General features: G+C 37.5%; 1 protein-coding gene across 2 annotated transcripts in view; it reads left to right on the forward strand.

Annotated features, from left to right (window-relative positions):
* The window catches only part of LOC144600103 (glutamate receptor ionotropic, delta-2-like), a 361426-nt gene that overhangs the window by 292238 nt on the left and 48113 nt on the right, over positions 1 to 21075 (forward strand). For both annotated transcript variants that reach the window (XM_078411520.1, XM_078411521.1), the window contains exons 11-12: positions 6228 to 6540; positions 17080 to 17224. In XM_078411520.1, the coding sequence (XP_078267646.1) occupies positions 6228 to 6540; positions 17080 to 17224 (458 nt within the window). The remainder of the gene's footprint in view (positions 1 to 6227; positions 6541 to 17079; positions 17225 to 21075) is intronic.

Below are 21075 nucleotides of genomic sequence, written 5' to 3' on the forward strand. Positions count from 1 at the left end.
CCAACATCTGCAGTTCCTTATCTCACCATTGTTTATATCTTTCTGTGTTCAGTAAACTGCTTATTTTACAGAATCCACTGATTTGATTATCTCCTTATTTTCCTCTGATTGATTTTTGTTATTGTTGTTATTCTTCAACTTGTTAAACTTTAACATGGAAAGCATGTTTTTATCTCATTGACAAACTTGAATATGTGGTTCTTTATCCCATTATCTAAGTGAATAATTTAATAGCTGAAGCACCGTGACATATTTCCATAGGGAGACACCAACCACATCTCATCAATTGCAGTACCCATTCATTGTTCCTATTGTCAGAACCCTACCGGACAGCCAATTTCCTTTCAAGATTAATAATCTTACATATGGGCTTTATCTAATCAGGACTTTTTCAATTGTCTTCTGAAGATCCATATAAATAATAACCATTCACATACTGTCCACTTTCCCCAAAACAAAACACCAGGTTCATCAGAGATAACTTAACATGTACAATTTAAACTTTTGAAATAGTCCGTCATGCCATTCTTGAGTATTTCCTAGCAATAGACTTGGGTCAATTGATTTAGAATTTCCTGGTTTGCTTATCATATCCTTCTCAAATAATAGAGCACCTGTACAATTTCCTCGCCTAAATAAAAGAATCTGAATTGAGACCATTTGTATAATTTTGCATAATATCCTCAGCTTTTTCATCCTCAGTTAGTCGATGAAAACTGTCTGCTCTTAGGATCTGTCACTCTTAAGCACCATTATTTTTTACTGTTATTTTACATGATGAATGTTGTAAATTCTTAAGGCTGATTCAATATTTATTTCCTTGAAATTTCTGGCATGAATTAGGGTTAATAAAACCCTCTTGTATCATAAATACTGTTTGAAAGCAATTATCTGTCATACACGCCATTTTATTTACAGTAATCATTACTTGGGGGGCACATTTTGCACCTGGATAACTAGTTTAAAAAAAAAATAATGCTACTAATTCTGTTGATTTTGTTATCCCTTGAAAGTTTATTTTCATTCTTCCTTCCTGTAATTATCTGATGCGCTTGTCTACTTTGTGTATCTTTACCAACCAGTCACTAAGGTCTCTGTTACTTTCTTGCCTTTATAACTGTCTAATTTTACTTGAATACCATTAGAGCAAAGTAATGGCATTTAATGAGTACTGTCATTCCCCTCTCCACTAAATTGTCCCTCTCACAAAATTCTCCGTGTCTTGGTTTGTTTGCAAAATACTCTGTTGAAAGCAACTTATGCTTCATCAGTTAAACTTCCACTTTTCTTCTGTTCCACACCTAATTATTTCATAGCAATGACTATCTGCTCAGGCATTACTTTTAATGTTTTAGTTTAGAGATACGGGCCCTTTGGCCCACCAAGTCCGAGCCGGCCAGCGATCCCCGTACACTAGCCCTATCCTATGAACTAGGGGAAATTTCCAATTTTTATTGAAGCCAAATTAACCTACAAATCTGTCCATCTTTGGAATGTGGGAGGAAACCGGAGCACCCATGGAAAACCCACGCGGTTCAGGGGAGAAAGTACAAACTCTGTACAGACAGCACCTATATTCGGGAATGAACCCAGTGTCTTTGGAGCTGTAACCCAGTAACTCTACCACTGCGCCACCATGCCGCCCTTGAAAACTGATTATTAATAATTAACTGTTCCAGACTTGTAGCTTCTGCTGCTTTTGACCAATCTGCAGATTTTTTGATGTTTTAAATTATAAAATATATATTTCAGTATGAAGCTTGCTCACCCACTACTTTTTAAAGTATTTTCTCACCAAATTCTTAATTCCCATTCCACTAATAAATACACCTCATTTGTTTTGCATCCCATGCCATTTCCGAGATTCCTATTGTTCTGTATTAATCATGTTTTGTGTCAAATTTTTACAAATATAAATTCCTGTGTCCATGAAAAAGTGTGGGGGAGGAGAAGGTGCTGGAGCAATGCAGAAGAGGTTTGGGCCCAACAGATCCACTCGGGCTAGTTTACTATAAATTTATTAACTATAAATATAGTTAATAAACATAAATCACACAGAGGGTGGTGGGTGTATGGAACAAGCTGCCAGAGGAGATAGGTTGTATTGCAACGTTTAAGAAACATTTGGACAGGTACATGGATAGGACAGATTTAGAGGGATATGGCCCAAATGCAGGCAGGTGGGACTGGTCGGTCATAGATGGGACATGTCGGTCGGCATGGGCAAGTTGGGTTGAAGGGCCTGTTTCCACATTGAATGACCATGACATACATTCCCTTTAAAAATGAACATCTTTGTATAAAATATGCCTCTTCATATTGCAATAATAGCCCATTTAAAGTGTCTAATGTATATTATTTTAATGTACATGCATCGCGACTGAATTTCCCACTTATAGGGAGAGTCAAAACAACTTGGCTGCAACAACCTATTGCTGCATTAAGATGGTGATCTATCTGGTATCCAATTTCAATTACCTTGGGAGACAATGAAAAAGTGGCCACTAGGAATCCATTGGAAGCAGGTCATACCTGAAAGGTCATATTCTGAAAGAAAGCTCTTCACGGTAGCTAAAACACAGTACAGTACATGAAGCATGAAAAGTTGCCTTTAAAATGTGAAGAACCATGGCATATGGGAGGCAGCAATGGGGCACTTAGTTTAGGTAGGAGATACAGCATGGAAACAGGCCCTTCGGCCCACCGAGTCTGCGCTGACCAGCGATCAGCCATACACTAGTTCTATCCTACACATGAGGGACAGTTTGCAGCAGCTGATTAACCTACAAACCTATATGTCTTTGGAGTGCGTGAGGAAAACATAGCAACCGAAAAAAACGCACGTGGTCACAGGAAGAATGTACAAACTCCATACAGGCATCATCAGTAGTCAGTATTGAACCTAGGTCTCTGGCGCTGTAAAGCAGCAACTCTACCCCTGCGCCACTTTGCTGCCCCACATGTTTTCAATGTGTGTGGCTAGTCGCATAATCCCCACAATCATCCTCACAGATTGACTTCAAAACCGTGTGTCACCCCACATCCTCTGAAGCCTGGGCTCATTATTCTGCAGCAGCTTCTCTATGTGGACATTGTTGATGGTAATAAGGACTGTGAGGCCGAGATGTCGTGTAATAGGTATCTCAGCACTGAAAATATAATAACATTTTAATTCAGATGCAAGACTAAACCAAACAAGCCTCCCTCACCAAATGTATTCATGATTTTTAGGCTACATGTCATGATATTGGAGATACTACTTTTACAAAATTAGCTCACACCAAAAGGCTTTATTATTGGAATTGCATGTTAAAATACAGATTTAAATATAATTTTTATATCAAATGAACAAAATAATAATAGTATCATTTGTTCAGGTTTTAGGTTTCTTTAAAAAAATATCTTTTTATCTCTGTCAATTTTTTTGTTATTTTTGCTATCTAACTTGGCATCAACTAAGCTATTTTCTTATTCTTCTACCTACAAAGAAAATCTAATTTCAAAACAACACACCCAGTTTATTTTCCTCCTTCGAGCAATCTCCCCAAAAAACAATTGAATGCAAGGTTACTGGTTTGATTGCAAGATCTTCCATGAAAAAAATATTAAGACAGGAAGTGCTGCCATTCAATGATAAAACTCACTGAATTCAAATGCATTCATAATGAATAAATTCATCTGCAATGCAGCAAGGATTGAAATAATAGATCAGATTTAATATATTGGAAAGAAGCTAAAGAGGGTGGATTATGAATGTTACATTCAGAGGAGAGTCATGCCCTCGTGTTTAATGGTAATAAAGCACTTCAGTGCCATCCATATTCCACTTCAATATTCTATATGCATCTCCCCTTGTTAAAGTTAAATTCATATTTTGTTTGTTTGCAATTTTACTATTTATACCACTATTTAAGAAAAAGTTAAAAGTGAACGTTGGCTTTGTGATCTAATTTCATGTGGATCAATCAATGCATTCATGGTTAGGATTTGAATATAGAAGATAGAACAGTATAGCACAGGTACAGGCCCTTCTGCCCACAATATTGGGCCAAATATGTGCCGATCATGAAGCCAAGTCCACCACTTATCTGTCTGCATCTTATTCCCAATGACCAAACCAAATGAAGGCAAGCATACGATATGCTTTCTTTACCACTCCATCTACTCGTGCTGCTACTTGGACCCCAAGATCCCTCTGTCTGGCTGTGGCTGCTTTGACAGTCCGGAGTCGCCACTGTGGTATGCGGAGTCGATAATGTGCTATGCGGAGTCGATAATGTGGTAACCTAATGGCTTTACCCCACAATGGAAGACAATGGATGGTGTATAGTGTCATGGGAGGTGTCTATATGAAATTGCACCAAGGCAACTTCATCTGTACCATTAAATTATATGAAACATTTTAAAATTTAAGTTTACACAGCTCTTTTTTTAATTGAAAGGCACTGATAAAGAACAGTGGCATTAGTCCTTATAATATGATGCTTCTGCACTCACATTAAAAAAAACTGGCATTAAAAGCTAATCTGTTAATTTATGAGTAATTCCTCCCAAATTAAAGTAAAATTTACATTGCTATATTTTATTGTTCTATTGTTGACCATTCAATAATTTATTTTCTCCTGAAATGTAGAAGCTAATGAAATTTAATTTGAATCAATTAACACATTAATTTCAATACTTTCGTTTTGCAGAGAATGCATCTACATTTTTATGCTATTAGAATGTGACATATTAATGGAACATAAGATATGAAGATAAACAAGCTTTGTTCTTTACACTCACTTTTCTTAAATGTTTTTGATAAATTAGTAATTTTTAGTCACGAAAAGTAATTTAATGTTAAATTGCACTAATTGAGTTCAAAAGCAAAACATGTAGATTGTGGAAACCTAAAACACTGGAAATGTTAACTATTTCATCCTTCCCTGTTGAAGTAGGGAAGATCATCCTAAGATTATCCACTTGGGTGTAGAATAGAAGAAGGCAGAGTGCTCCTTTAATGCTAATAGTGTGGAAATATGTATATACAAGGGGACCTGGGTGACCTTAGTTATTAAAAGCAAACATACAAGATAGCAAGTGGTGTGTCAGCCTTCATTGCAAGGATTTTTTAGTGTTAAATAAAGGATGTATTTTCACTATTATAGAGGGCTTTGTTGAGATCATGTGCGGACTATTATTTGCACGTTGATCTTAGCTAAGTAAAGACCTGCTTGCTAAAGACCGAATGCAGAAATGTTTCTTGGAGGGCAGACTATTATATGTGGAGACATTGGGTTGATTAGCTCTATATTCATGGGGAGTTTCAAAAATGAGAGGAAATCTCATTGGAATGCACAAGAACAGAAAGGGCTAGATAGGCGAGATGCAGGAACTCGGCCTCCCTTAGTTGTGGGGAGGGAGAGGTGTAGGATCTGTGGAGGAAAGGTCACAATCCCAGGATATTGGGATGTAGAAAAAAGTCTTTACTCAGGAGATTGTAAACCTGTGGAATTCACCAGAGCAAATCACAATGGAGCTAAAGCACTCAATATATTTCAGCAAGGGATATATTTCTAGACTCAAAAATACCAAGGTATAGGAAGAGAGTTTGGAGTGTGGTAGTGTGATCAGCCATGATTGCATGAATGGTGCAGCAGGTTCAATGGGCTGAATGGCCTACTCTTGCTCTTACTTTCCGCATCTGTACTGAGGAATAGTTGATGTTTCAGGTTTGTGTAAATGAAATAAAATATATATATTTTTAATGTTTGCCTTTTATCTGGTGCTCTACTGTTTGACCTGGCCTATAAAGTATAATGAATTGTTTATGTTACATGGGAATAATTGTACTGATTGAAAAATTAAAACATTCTATGCTTGTGTCAACACCAATTGTTACATACTTAATCATGACAATATTTAAAGTACAAGCATATTTTGTAAATGAAGAAGAGGTTTGATTTGTTTGATAATTATGGCTCCATTTGGCATATTGTTGTGCTTCAATTTGTAATATAAAGCCTTGAGTTGAAAGTTATTGATTAGTAATCAATATTAATATTAACAACTTATGAGTTATTATATCTATAATAATGCTTCATTATCAGTATAAAATTAGGCAAGCCCAGATATTTAAGTTTAATTCCTAAAAAATCAATGCAATTAGCATAATTCCATTAATATTCTCTGTAACATAAAAATCAACCTAATACGTATGTATTTTGTTTAATTTTTATCTACAGCGAGCTGATATAGCAGTTTCAGCCCTGACAATTACCCCCGAAAGAGAGAATGTTGTGGACTTCACTGGTCGATTTATGGATTATACTTTAGGATTTCTACATAAGAAGCCAGAACGCAAAGTTGACATGTTTACCTGCCTAGAACCATTTGATCTAACTGTGTGGGCATGTATTATTGGCACTCTGTTTATAATCGGCCTACTTGTCTGCATGTTCAGCTGGGTAAAGCCATCTCCACTTCAAATAGGATCTGTGACATCCACAACTTTGTACAATGCTGCTTGGCTTGTTTATGGATCATTTGTACAACAAGGTAGGGAGTTTTTAAAAAATTTCTTAAGTTGTTTTACCATGATACTTGATCAGAATTTAATTTAATGCAGATATTAGAGACCTGTTATCTTGGTTGCTATATTTTGTTCACATACCGTTTAAATTCTTCACATGCTGTTGAACAACTTACCTTCCCTATTCTAGCATGACTGGGGAAATAATCTGTAAATTACCATCCTGAATTCCAGCAGTCAAGCCTGTTTCGTGACCTCCCAAGTATATTTTGCAGAACTTCAGATCCTTCCCTTCCATATCATTAGTTCCCCAATATAAACTGTCCTTTCAGCTTCCCAGTAGTTTTCCCAGTCCTTGTTACCATGATTTCAGTGTCTGGTGTACACCTGGAAGTACCCAGGACCTTTAGCCACTGAGCATCATATTATTGCTGCCTTCTTTAATCAATTGTACCCTCTATCCTTGAATTCATTTAATGTTTATTTGAGTGCCAATGTAATCAGCCTGATGGTCCTTAACCTTCTTAAAGTAAAAAAATAATCAATTCACTCACAAAAACCTAGCAGAGTACCTCCGAAGCAGGATGCCTGACCATGTGGACATGCTCCTGGTTAGTTGTGATGAGCATGAGGACCCTGCACTTTGCTATACTGGCCACTCCCTCTTCTCCCCTCTCCCATCAGACAAAAGGTATAGAAGTGTGAAAATGCACACCTCCAAATTCAGGGACAGTTTCTTCCCTGCTGTTATCAAAGCAACCGAACTAACAACTAGACAGCAGTCCTAAGTTACTATCTACCTCATTGGAGCCCCTTGGACTATCTTTGATTGGACTTTACTGGACTTTATTTTGCACTAAACATTATTTCCTTTATCGTGTATCTGTACACTGCGGATGGCTAGATTGTAATCAGCTGTAGTGTTTCCTTTGCTCTGTGAATAAGGCTGTGGAATCCAAGTCAATGGATATTTTTAAGCAGAGATGGATAGATTTTTCTTTAGTGTGGGTGTCAGGGGTTATGGGGAGAAGGCAGGAGAATGGGGTTAAGTGGGAGAGATAGATCAGCCGTGTTTGAATGGTGGAGTAGACTTGATGGGCCAAATGGCTTAATTCTGCTCCTATCACTTATGAACTTATGAACCATCTAACATTCCTCAATACTAAGAACCCTTTACGTTTTAGTGGACTGAATTCTTACTCCAGAAATTTATCTTCTCGGCGATAAGCCAAGTGGTCTCAAAAGTTCTAATTAGTGAAATACTGCGGTTAACATCACTGTACAAATATCTGAAAAAGTAAATGATTTATGTTTAAAGATTTATTTTGAACAATATATATATATATACTGGAAACATTATTACAGCAGTTTCTTCTGGAGTATTGAAGTTGCTAAACTGTCAAGCATGACAAATGTGAATGTAATGATAGTCACTCATTCAAGTGGAATAATATTTGCAACTACCTGCCAGTTATCAGATTTCTAATGCATTATTTATTCTGTTGGCTTTTAGCAAAACTTGGATGACTCTTGACATTTTTGTCAGGCATCTCAGGGTAGACTGAATGCAAACTGCACTGGTACTAATGCCGGTTCTGAAGGCAATTTTTCATAGCATTAAAACACATTTTTATATGGAGACAAATATTTTATTGCTCCAATGTGAACAGGGTAAATTACCATTTGAAAGCATCTGTGTAATGGTACTGCCATTTAGCTTTCCACTTCAAAACTTTACCCTGCTGAAGTTAGACAGGATAAACTATAGCAACATGGCACATATCTGTCATGATGCTATGGAATGATATTCTGTGCAGCACTATTTAATTCCATGCACAAATTTGGTCATGATATTCTCTTGCACTGCACCATGAGGACTTCATCGAGTTGTTATGAAAGGATTAATGGGCTCTATATTAGCCAAGATGCTGTCTTGGAAAGGAAAAGTTGAGAGCTCTTCTTTTGCAACAACATGTTATGTTATACACCTGAGAACTGATGGATTTAAATTTTAAACATACTGTATTTGCCAAGAAATTCATCAAAAGACAGGAGTGTTAAATGTGCTGTAAAGTCAAGGCTGTAAGTTCTAGCTCTGTTTCTGAAATACAGTTCTGTTGATGTCCGTTGAATTCCACAAAGGTCCTTCAGGCTATCCAAACCAACTGACAAGGACATAAGAGACACTTCAATAAGATTCTCTGCTAGGTACAAATCACCGAGGTTCATAACTGGTCCCTGCTGAAAAATTGCAGTCAGCATGTCCATTTGTACCTTCTGCTAGTTATTCTATTCCTACCAACTCAGACAACATATATTTCTATGTGAATGGTTTACATATATTGCATTTGAAATGACTGCTTTTCCTGTAAATGATGCTTATCAGAATTAGTTGCACTTAAATGAAAAAAAATCCACTTTCAAACTACATATTATACATTTCCCTTCATTTCTATGTAAAGACTGATTTATTTCTTCTATATTCTTGGAAAAGGCTCTGCTTTACATCTATTCCAGTAAATTCAGTTTAATTATCTCTGAGATTTAAGAGATTATTATTGCTGATTAAGATAAAGATGGTGCAGAAAAGATTCATAAGGATGTTGCCGGGGCTAGAGGGCTTGAGTTGGAAGGAGTTATTGAATTGGACTGTTTTTCCTGTGGATCAAAGAGGTAATCTTATAACATATAACATATAACATATAACAACTACAGCATGGAAACAGGCCTGTCCGGCCCTACCAGTCCATGCCGACCATTCTCCCTGACCTATTTACAGGGGTTCATAAAATGATGAGGGGCATAGACAGGATAGATTGTCACCATTTTTTTCTCAGGATAGTGCAGTCTAAAACTAGGCAGCATAGGTTTAAAGTGACGGGAAAGATTTAATGGGGATTTAATGGGGATACGTTTTTCACACCAAAGGACGGTGAGTATATAAAACGAGCTGCCAGAGGAAATTGTAGAACTAGGTACAAATACAATGATTAAACAATATTTGTACAGGTATATGGATAGAAAATATTTAGAAGGATGTGGGCTAAATGCAGGCAAATAGAAACATCTTTGGTAGGAACCTTGGCTGGCATGAACATGTTGGGCTGCAGTTTTCATGATGTAGAGATTTATGACTCTATGATACAATTAATAATATAACCTAATTGTACAACTGGAGGACCTCCAGCCCATAACATTTATAAAGGTTTTTGCAAGGTAGTGCTATTCCTTTTAAAGATTATTATGTTTTCAACAATGGAGATAGGTTTTTCCCAGTTACTTTATTGAAACTTTTGTTCTGAACCTTATTTCCTCAACGAAAAATAACCCTAGTTTGTCCACATAACTAAAATTCCATCTCATGTGCAGTACTCGCCTGAACAAGCTTGTTCTACCCCTCCATGGTCTTGATAACCTTTCTTGGGTAGGATGCCCAAAATTAGACTAATTATTCTCGAATTTCTATTGTTTTTCTATTGTACTTCCACTGCTTCACAAAGGTATGAAATGAGTCGAGTCCACTAGGATGGTCTTCTGGCCAAAAAATTATCCTCTATCGCCTTGCTGTGTGGGGGTCCACGAGCCACATCCCAAGTTACACAGTAACTATTTTATAATTCCAGCCTGGTTCTCTTGGGTTCACTATTTTGATATATGCAAAACATTCAAAGTGCATAAATGTGAAAAATCAAGTGAGAATTCAACTGAGAATTATCTGTCAAGTTAACAACAGGAATGCACTAAAAAAAGCAAACATTTTTTAAGCAAAATTTAGTGACACTGAAGGCCAACAACCATCTTTCAGACGTAACTGAGAATTTTGAAAATGTTCCAATTTCTTTCAAGATTCTTTAATGTTAAGAACCTATCTTGTTTTCCTCTGCATTGAAAAATTCAGAATGTCATTCTGCTATTTAAGGAATTCTGAGCAAGGTATCAGGGAATTATAGACTAATTAACAATTACCTTGGGATATTACTACAGTTTATAATTAAGAATGAAATCACGGAACATCTTGTAAATTTTTAGCTGAATGAAAAGTAGAGAATCTAGCATGGGTCCATAGAGAATCTAGCAGAATCCAGAATATTTTTATGTGAAAATGTGCAGTCTTGTGCATGTACTTTTTATAAAAGACTAGAGCAAGTGGACCCATTGGGCCCAAACCTCTCCTGCATTGGTGCAGCACCCTCTCCTCCCCACCCCCCTCTCCCTTCCCTCTCCTCCCCCCCTCCCTCCTTCCCCCTCCTCCCCCATCCCCCTCCCTCCCCCCTCCCCCTCCGCTCCCCTCCCCCTCACAAACGAACAAACAAACAAGAGTTTTAGTATATAGATGAGAGATTCTATCGCCAATGGCCTTTCACACTCTCAATGGTCACCAGTACACAAGGGCTGAAACTCAATTGGTTAGAAGTTATGGCATAGTTCCACACTGATAATATTATGAGCAATTCTTGACATTACACATTAGGAAAGATGTGCTGATGATGCTGGGAATCTGAAATAAAATGATTGAAACAATCAGACGTCAGGCAGCACAAGTGCAATAGGTAAAGCAATAACATTTTCGATCTGAGACCCTTTATCAGAATGGGAACAAAAGATAACAAGTTAGTTTTCAGTTTTAGAGAAGTTGGAAGATGGGTGGTTAGAAGTAAAATCTCATAAACTGAGATCAATGGGTTAATGTGGAGTTGGAAACAGATTATCTTTCCTTTTCTGCATTATGTGTTGTGATAGTCAGATATGCCCAGCAGGCAGGAAAAATTAGTCGAGAGATAAAAACTGATTCAAAAATCACAGAGGGCCTACTGACAGAAATACTCAGTGATGATGCAGGGAGAAAGGAGGAAAGAGTTACCTGAAGTTGGAAAATTCAATATTGAATCTGGAAGGGTGTCATGTGCCCAGCCAGAAGATGAGGTTTTGTATTTCAAGCTTGCATACACCCTTCATTGCTACAGTTCAGAAGGCTGTAGAGAAATAGGTGCAAATAGTAGAGTTACAGGGTTAAACGGCCCGGAAATATGATCCAAGGCCCAACTAGTCCATTCCACCAAGATGTCTATCTAAACTAGATATATTTTCCCACATTTGGTCCATATCCCCCATAGCCATTATTATCCATGTACCTGTCCAAATGTCCTTAAGCATTGTAATTGTACCAGCCTCAACCATTTTCTTTGGCAGCTTGTTCCATTTATCCACAAACCTCGGCATGAAATAGTTGTTCCTCGGGACCACTTTAAAATGTTTCCCTCTCACCTTAAATGCATGAGCTCTAGTTTCAGACTCCCCTGCACTGGGAAAAAGATTGTGACCATACACCTTATTTATGCCTTTCATTATTTTATATATTATCTATTATATATGAACTATATTCTATATATTCCAATATTATATAGTTTATATAGCATATATATCTATTCTATAAATATTATAAATTTGTATACGTTACTTAGAACATAAGAGGCTTAGGAATGAATGGATTTCAATTTGCAAGACATTAAAGAGAATTGATTGTTGGGTAGGAAGAAGCTCCTTTAATAATTGAATAACTCAAGATTAGGTTCACAATCTAAAAGTTCACAAAATCATTCAAGTTGGAAAATATGTCTACATTTAGAGAGTGGGAATGTTTTGGAACTATCTTTCATAAACAATGATTAACTTTAATTTAATTTAGTTAGTTTAGTCTATTGTCACATGTGCCGAGGTACAGTGAAAAGGTTTTTAATGTCAGATTAATTGTAAATTATAAATCATATATATTTGGTACTTTTTCTTCAGAAAGGCATCAGGTGATCGAAAGCAAAGGCAACGGTATTAATTTTAGTCACAGATCAGCCATGATCATTAGTCAAACAGATTTGAGTGGAAACGCAACCTCCTTCTGTTTCTTTTAAATCTTTACATCACCATTGATCTAAAAAACATCAGCGCATAAATATTACAAATACTTGGTGATCATCTGTGCAATGTTATGGCCAATTCACCCTTCTCTGTGCAATGTTTCCCTTGTGTTTCTCTCATAGCATTTCCATTATATTTGGTGTCGCTGATCATCCTCCCTCACATGTCAGTGGTCTGTCTCCATCTAGGTGCACTCACACCAGTTATTCTTGAAGAGCCATGTGAAACCCCTATACAATTTGTTGACAATCAACCTGCTTAGCCTCATTAGATGTGTACAAGTTCTTTTGTGTTATTGCTTATTTCAACAAAGGCACAAAGAGAGCTTGAAACAGAGCCATACTTCCTTGAAGGCAATTACTCTTAACTAACAGCAGTAACTGGTGCAACGATATGTCAATGACATATCACACAGTGCACTCAGATGTTGAAGGCATACTTGTTGTTGTTCGTCCTTTGGGTTCGAAGATGACCATGACTTCACTTTTAGTTGGAGGATTGGTGACTGTGGGTCCGGAAGTGACTGGTGAGGCCAATCTGGGCCCGGAAGGCACGCCCACACGTAGGGCACAAGTGTGTTTCCTCTGGGCCTCTGCAGTGCGTCTGTTCTCTGCTGCATGGGCTCCTGTGGTGAGCTTGCTATGCCAGGTTGGACGGTCCAGAGCAAGAGACTCCCAAGTGCTGAGGTTGATGTCCAAGTCTTTGAGGGACACTTTGAGGCAGTCCTTAAACCGTTTCTTCTGTCCTCCTACTGAGCGCTTGCCCTGTCACAGTTCTCCATACAGAAGCTGTTTTGGCTGTCGACTCTCGGGCATTCTGACGACATGGCCTGCCCATCTGGCTTGGGCTTTCCGTAGGAGGGTGTGCACACTGGGGATTCCGGCCCGTTCCAAGACCTCTGTGTCGGGAATTTTGTCCTGCCACCTGATGTATACTTACACACTTGCAATTACATCGACTTCTGCTCTTTTCCTGAGCAAATTTCCAAGCACCACTGCATTTCAAAGGTCTCTAATTTCCCTGCACATCAGATTAAGCCATTTTAAGAGTCAAGAGTGTTTTATTGTTATATGTCCCAGATAGAACAATGAAATTCTTACTTACAGCAGCACAACAGAATATGTAAACATAGAACACTGTAAACAATATAATAAATGAGAAAAAAAAGTTTAGTGTGTGTGTATATATACACATACTCACATATACACATATTTACAGATCATATATATTTATATATATATACATATATATGTGTGTGTGTGTGTGTATATGTGTGTGTATACAGTCCCACAAACGTACACATTAAAACAAACAAATAATAGTGCAATAATAACAATAATAGTCTGTAGTTCAGAGCTTCTTTGAGGTTGTATCTCGGCCTGCAAGAGTGCACATGTGCAAGCAACATCTATACACCACAGCTCAATGACTGAGGTTGGAGTGACAAGGTTCTGCAGTGGAGGCAATGAAGGATGAACACTTTCCCCAAGTTGGTCACATTTGTTCCACTCCAGTGAGGAACACGCTGGAAGTGAAGTGTAAGATTGAAACAAAGAACAAGTAAAGGAATGTTAAAGCAATATCACAGCCTTAGCTGATCCCATCCCACACTGGGCTTGCAATGTGCTTGATGCATTAATTAGAATCAGAGCTTGAATTTCATGCAACAGCAGAGACAGATGCATTTGTGAGCAAAGCTACGTTTGAGATGGATTCTTGATGATGAGAGGTGAAAGTTCTGGTATGGTTGAAAAAGGCAATGTGTACTGGTTGATGTTTCCCTCTGCATTCCTCTTGGGTGTTGTGATGGAATGAAGATAATTTCCATTATGTCACTTGACAGATGGAATACACGCAATAAGGCAACAAGCAGTTCTTCTACCACTGGGCAGACTCTCACCCCCTTGTAATGGAGGCCAACTTACTATTTGCCTTACTGATTATGTGGTGTAGCAATATATTGGCTATCAGACTAGATATTTACAACTTAGAGATTATGTAAAATTACACATGCAAGAATATAAGTTTAGAGGTCCAGAAACACTTGATGTATGCCTGAATCGACATTATAATTCAAATAAATTAATATCCTTTATTTATAATACTCTCCTAGACACTGACATTCCGTCATCAGAATCTTATAGACGAGCATGGGAGGACGAATTGAATCAACTCATAATGCAAGATATATGGGATGAAAGTTTACAACATATACACCAATGTTCATTAAATACTAGACATTCCTTAATACAATTTAAAATAATACATAGATTACATTATTCGAAGACAAAATTAAATAGGATTTTTCCTAGTATCTCTCCTATTTGTGATAAATGTCAATTTCAAGAAGCTAATTTAACTCATATTTTCGTAACTTGTATAAAAATGCAAAACTTCTGGTTGGAGATTTTTAAAATCTATATAATACTAAAACTCTGCGTTCGTATGTATGTGTGTATGTGTGTATGTACGGAAGATTCCGAAGTTTAACTTACAAACCCTACTCCTCCAAGACGGTACACCAAAGCGCTACGATTTTTGTACCGCCGTATTCACCATTAACCTGGGCAATACTTTCGTTCAAATTGAAGCTACCTTTTTAAAGCTAGAGAGATATTAAAGTTTAAATTTTCATTTCTAACCCTTTTCTTGAAGGGGCATCCTGATGGCTACATTTGTTTCCAAAAGTTTCCAGAAAAGGATTTAGTTTTCAGCTTGTGACGGCTACATTGTTTCGAAAAGCTTCCAAGAAGTCTTTTTTGTTATTGCAAGTCAAGTCAAGTCAAGTCAAGTCAGTTTTATTTGTATAGCACATTTAAAAACAACCCACGTTGACCAAAGTGCTGCACATCTGATTAGGAAAAAAAAAAAAACACCTGATTAGGAAAAAAAAAAAAAAAAGAAGGCTATAGTGGTCACTTGACATACACAGATCAGGAGGACGGGCCCAACGGGCACACTTGGAGAGTAAGAGTGGGGCTGGGGGAGGAGAGAATGGGGGGTGTGGGGACGGGCCCAACGGGCCCACTTTTCTAGTAGATTCTAAAGTTATCAACAAGCAATTGGATATGGATCCAAAATTAATTATATTAGGATTATCAGAACATACTACAAACTTTACAACAAGTCAGGTACATTTTCTTGATTACAGTCTAATAACTGTGAAAAAATTAATACTTAAATTTTGGAAAAAACCAATAACCCCCACAATTAAAATGTGGACTACGGAAATGACAGAGACCCTGCATTTGGAAAAAATATGATTTGCCTTAATTGACAAACCTGAGTTATTTTTTAAAATATGGTCTCCATTTATTGAATTTTTAGAAAAGTAAATGGGTTTGGCACAGGACTAAAATATAAAATTAAAAGTTGAAACTTGAGTTAAGGGTTGGATGTACAACTGTGGTTATTGTCTCCCGGATCTACTCCCTTTACATTTTATAGTTATATCTTTTTTTTAATCCTCTTATTCTCTCTTCCCAATAGTTTATAGCTTTTTTTTTTTTTTTTTCCTTTCTTCTTTATTTTTTTATTTTCTCTCTTTAAAAATTTAAAAATTGAAGCTATGTAAGAACTCTGTAACAAATGTGTCTTTTATTTCTATTTGTACATATGCTTTTCAAAAATTAAAAAAAAAAAAAAAAAAGACTAGCTTTAATATCTCATGACCCTCCATTTCAAACTACTACGGATCCAGCACATTATGCTGATCACACATTAGGGCGGCATGCTGGCGCAGTAGTAGAGTTGCTGCTTTACAGCGCCAGAGACCCGGACTCGATCCTGACTACGAGTGCTATCTGTACAGAGTTTGTACGTTCTCCTCGTGGCCTGCGGGGGTTTTCTCCGGCAGCTCCGGTTTCCTCCCACATTCCAAAGACATACAGGTTTGAGGGCTAATTGGCTTGAAAGATTGCAAATTTTCTATAGTGTGGATAGTGCCAGTGTATTGGATCACTGGTCGCCATGGACTTGGTGGGCCAAAGGGCCCGTTTACACTCTGTATCTCCAAACTAAACTATATTAAACCCTATACACCTTAACCATGGAAATTTTGATGAAGCACACAGTCATGACCATTTTCAGGAAAAGGGATGAATCCAATTGCAGTTAATGCAGAGGGAATAAGACAGTTTGTCTGATTATAGAAAACAATTGTCTAGAAATTTAAAATGCTGAATGTTTTAGGTGGTAAAATGGTTGCATTATGGCAGCATATGCCAATCCAGAAGCACATTTTAAAATTTATTTGAGAGGGAGTCAAAAGACGTAACAAACGAGTGCAGTTGTTCCTTTGTCTCATTTACTAATTTGGTTTGTCCTAAACTGCATTTGATGTATCTAAGTTTACATGCAGTTTAATAAGCAGTCCTCAAAAAATCACTCACAGAATCCAGAAGCTAAACTTCCAATGCACCAGTGAACCAAGGTAGGAAAAGTTAAAATTGGTGAAATTAAATTGATATCCCGTGTTATGGAGCTGCAGATATTAGAGATTAATGTAAAGAAATATTCCAAACATTAATTTCTCAGCCAAATCTTACAAATATCAACAGATTCATTTTATGATGTTGTAATTATAATGACACTTAAAATCTATGAGGTTACTTAGAAACATACAAATGCTAATTTGTGCTTTACTTTTCTAGGAACAGGAGGTGAAATCCCTCTGAACACTTTGGCAGTTCGCTTGTTGATGGGTTTTTGGTGGCTCTTTGTGTTTATAATTATCTCTACGTACACTGCAAATCTAACTGCCATCCTGACCACCAATCGAATTGAAAACCCTGTTCGGTAAGACATTGTTATTATTTTTAAAAAGCATATCTGTGTCTTCCAGAGATTCTCCTTGACCTGCTGAGTTACTCCACCTTTTTATGTCTTTTTTTGTAAACCAACACCTGTAGTCCCTTGTGTTTTGTTATTATTGTTAATTTTATATCTGTGTGTAAGAGAAAAAATCTCTCTGATGTAATCTTTTTACAAGTAAATCTTTTTGCAGTTAAAAAAAAAATGTAGTCTTTTAATTAAACTATCTTTAATCAAAGCATATACTGTATCAAGGGGTAATTTAAACCTAACCTACTAAATGGAATCACTCAAATCTGTGTTCTGCAATGTTGAACTTTCGACTCGTCACTTTAATGTCATGTTTCTTATACCTTGTTGTGTTTTATGACCAATTTCCCTCCTGTAATAAATAAAGTTTTATTGTATCATGTCGTATTGCCACTAACACCTGGAAATATTAATCTTATGAAAACTCAGAGTGAGAAGTGAGAAAGAAACATTTTTGGTGCTTTCAATATCCTCAAGCCCATGGATTGAAAGAGCAGTGTAAATGCCAGAAGGGGTATACGCCCTCACAAACTACCAATTAACCCCATCCACAAAAATCTGTGGTGTCCACATTGGCCTCACAGCATACCTCAGGATCTTGATCGATTAGCCAGGTGGGCAGAGGAACGGTTGACGGAATTTAATACAGAGAAATGTGAGGTGTTGCATTTTGTGAAGTCTAACATGAGCAGGACCTACATGTTGGTGAGGATGCATTTAGAGCATTGTGTTCAGTTCTGGGCACCATGTTTTTGGAAAGATGTTGTCAAGCTGGAAAGGGTATAGAGTAGATTTACAAGAATGTTGCCAGGGCTAGAGAATCTGACAATAGACAATAGACAATAGGTGCAGGATAGGCCATTCGGCCCTTCGAGCCAGCACCACCATTCAATGTGGTCATGGCTGATCATTCTCAATCAGTACCCTGTTCCTGCCTTCTCCCCATACACCCTGACTCCGCTATCCTTAAGAGCTCTATCTAGCTCTCTCTTGAATGCATTCAGAGACTTGGCTTCCATTGCCTTCTGAGGCAGTGAATTCCACAGATTCACAACTCTCTGACTAAAAACGTTTTTCCTCATCTCCGTTCTAAATTGCCTACCCCTTATTCTCAAACTGTGGCCCCTGGTTCTGGACTCCCCCAACATTGGGAACATGTTTCCTGCCTCTAACGTGTCCAACCCCTTAATAATCTTATATGTTTCGATAAGATCCCCTCTCATTCTTCTAAATTCCAGTATATACAAGCCTAGCCGCTCCAGTCTTTCAACATACGACAGTCCCGCCATTCTGGGAATTAACCTAGTAAACCTATGCTGCACGCCCTTAATAGCAAGAATATCCTTCCTCAAATTTGCACACAGTACTCCAGGAGCGGTCAAAAACTGCACACAGTACTCCAGGTTCGGTCTCACTGGGGCCCTATACAACTGCAGAAGCACCTCTTTGACCCTATACTCAACTTCTCTTGTTATGAAGGCCAACATTCCATTGGCTTTTTTCACTGCCTGCTGTACCTGCATGCTTCCCTTCAGTGACTGATGCATCTGAGCTATAGGGAGAGGTTGAATACACTAGGACTCTATTGGAGCGCAGGAGGATGAGGGGTGATCTTATTGAGGTATACAAAATCATGAGAGGAATAGATTGGGTAAATACACAGAGTCTCTTGCCCAGAGTAGGTGAATCGAGGACCAGAGGATATAGGTTTAAGGTGAAGGGGAAAAGATTTAATAGGAATCTGAGGGGCAGCTTTTTCACACAAAGGGTGGTGGGTATATGGAACAAGCTGCCAGAGGAGATAGTTGAGGCAAGGACTATACCAACATTTAAGAAACAGTTAGATGGGTACTTGCATAGGACAGGTTTGCAGGGATATGGACCAAACGCGGGCAGGTGGGACCAGTGTAGCTGGGACATTTTGGCTGGTGTGGGCAAGTTGGGCCGAAGGGTCTGCTTCCACGGTGTATCACTCAATGACTCTATGACTCTAATTCGCAAAACTGGAGTAGAATCAACTCAGTCTCAATCACATGGGACATGCCGAAGAGGAAAGTATTTGTTGGTTAAAATTGCCTTTGATTTTGGAAGTTGTGAGATGCGCATCATTATTCTTAGCATATATTCACATAGAATGAACATTGTTGTGTTAATCTCATTAAAAATATATTAAATTCCTCTCTCCAATGTCTTAATTGGAATTATAAACCATTTATCATAGGAATTAATATTTTGAAAATGGCTGAATGACAAATTCTCTCTCACTCCCATAAGTCATCTCACTCCAAAGGAGAGACAAGTAGAAAATTATGAAAGTGTTCCTAATAACAACATAACATAAATAATACTTTAAAGGTTCATTGCGCAATCTATCTCCACCAAAGGATCAGATCTCAAATGATGATGTTCCTAAACTTGCTTCCTTTGATTTCACAACAGTCACTAACATGATTATGATTAGACATTTTATTAATTTCCTAACATTTCAATACATGTTATAGTCATATTTAAGAATGCATACATTTATTTTCCTAGTGGATACCAGATAATAAACATAATATTATTCCCCACATGTTCATTTGCAACATTCGAAAGTTCATTTCTAATATTTTCTTTCTACGCCATGAGGAATTTTTACTCATCTTCCCATTTTTCCAACAGATTAGAATTATATCTCCTGAAAGATCTTGAATGAGTTGGACTTTGATTAATTTTGTACAATTAGAGAAAATTCATAGTCCAAATATTTGGCCCATTATGTCAGTACTCGCTGGTTAAATATGAGCCATTGCACCCAAATCACACATTCCAGTGTTAAGGCTAGTTATGCAGGTCACACCTCTTCAATTTGTACAAATATTCAAATGTAATTTTCATTGTGATGTGGCTGTCTGCTTTTACACACCATCGGCCAGTGAATTTCAGGAGAAAAGCAATCAATCACAGTTTTTAAATGATAATGTCCATTTAACTCTTCTCAAGGGAAAACAAAGTAATTGGATTGGAGTAACCTAATTTTGTGCACAACGTGTGTTTAAAAATCTATATGAAAACTTTAAAATTTCAGTTTACGTAGGAAGTGCTGCATTTCCAGTTAATGTCCTGTGAAAGAGTAGGTCAGATATGCATATTCGCTGTTCCTCCTGGTAAATAGTCCTCACACAATCATGATATTTATATTCTATTTAGCATTGGATTTTAGTATAAAATATTAAAGTTGGCTTGTATTTGGATCTATTGAAAAAAGCTGTAAATACTGGTGGAAATGTTCAGGCATTTGTAAAGAAATTGTTTAAATTGTATAATCCCCTCTTGCATTGAAATTCAATGGCTGTAGAAGACATTCACATCCAAAAAAAACAATGTGAAAATATCCAGCAACAGAATAATATGCCGGATCGTACTGATGTTTTGCTGGCAGCTCTGAAGGGAAGCAGCTCATAACAGCAGTGCGTTTGAGACTGACATGCTTATGCACTACAGTGCAGAAGTATTGAATACTGAAGAAGGGTCTCGACCCGAAACATCACCCATTCCCTCTCTCCTAGATGCTGCCTGACCTGCTGAGTTACTCCAGCATTTTGTGATACCTATTGAATACTGGAGATCAGTTGCATTGAGCTGAGAGGTGGTTCCACATTGAGCTCAGATGCCAAGTATTTTTTATCTGAGTCATTGTCATAGAGTCAGCCATGATCATATTGAATGGCGGTGCAGGCTCGGATGGCCTACTCCTGCACCTATTTTTCTATGTTTCTATGATAGAACTTTATTTATCCCAGGAGGGAACCCAAATGAAATACAGC

The sequence above is a fragment of the Rhinoraja longicauda genome, chromosome 14, assembly GCF_053455715.1.
Source record: "Rhinoraja longicauda isolate Sanriku21f chromosome 14, sRhiLon1.1, whole genome shotgun sequence".
Classification (NCBI taxonomy): Eukaryota; Metazoa; Chordata; class Chondrichthyes; order Rajiformes; family Arhynchobatidae; genus Rhinoraja; species Rhinoraja longicauda.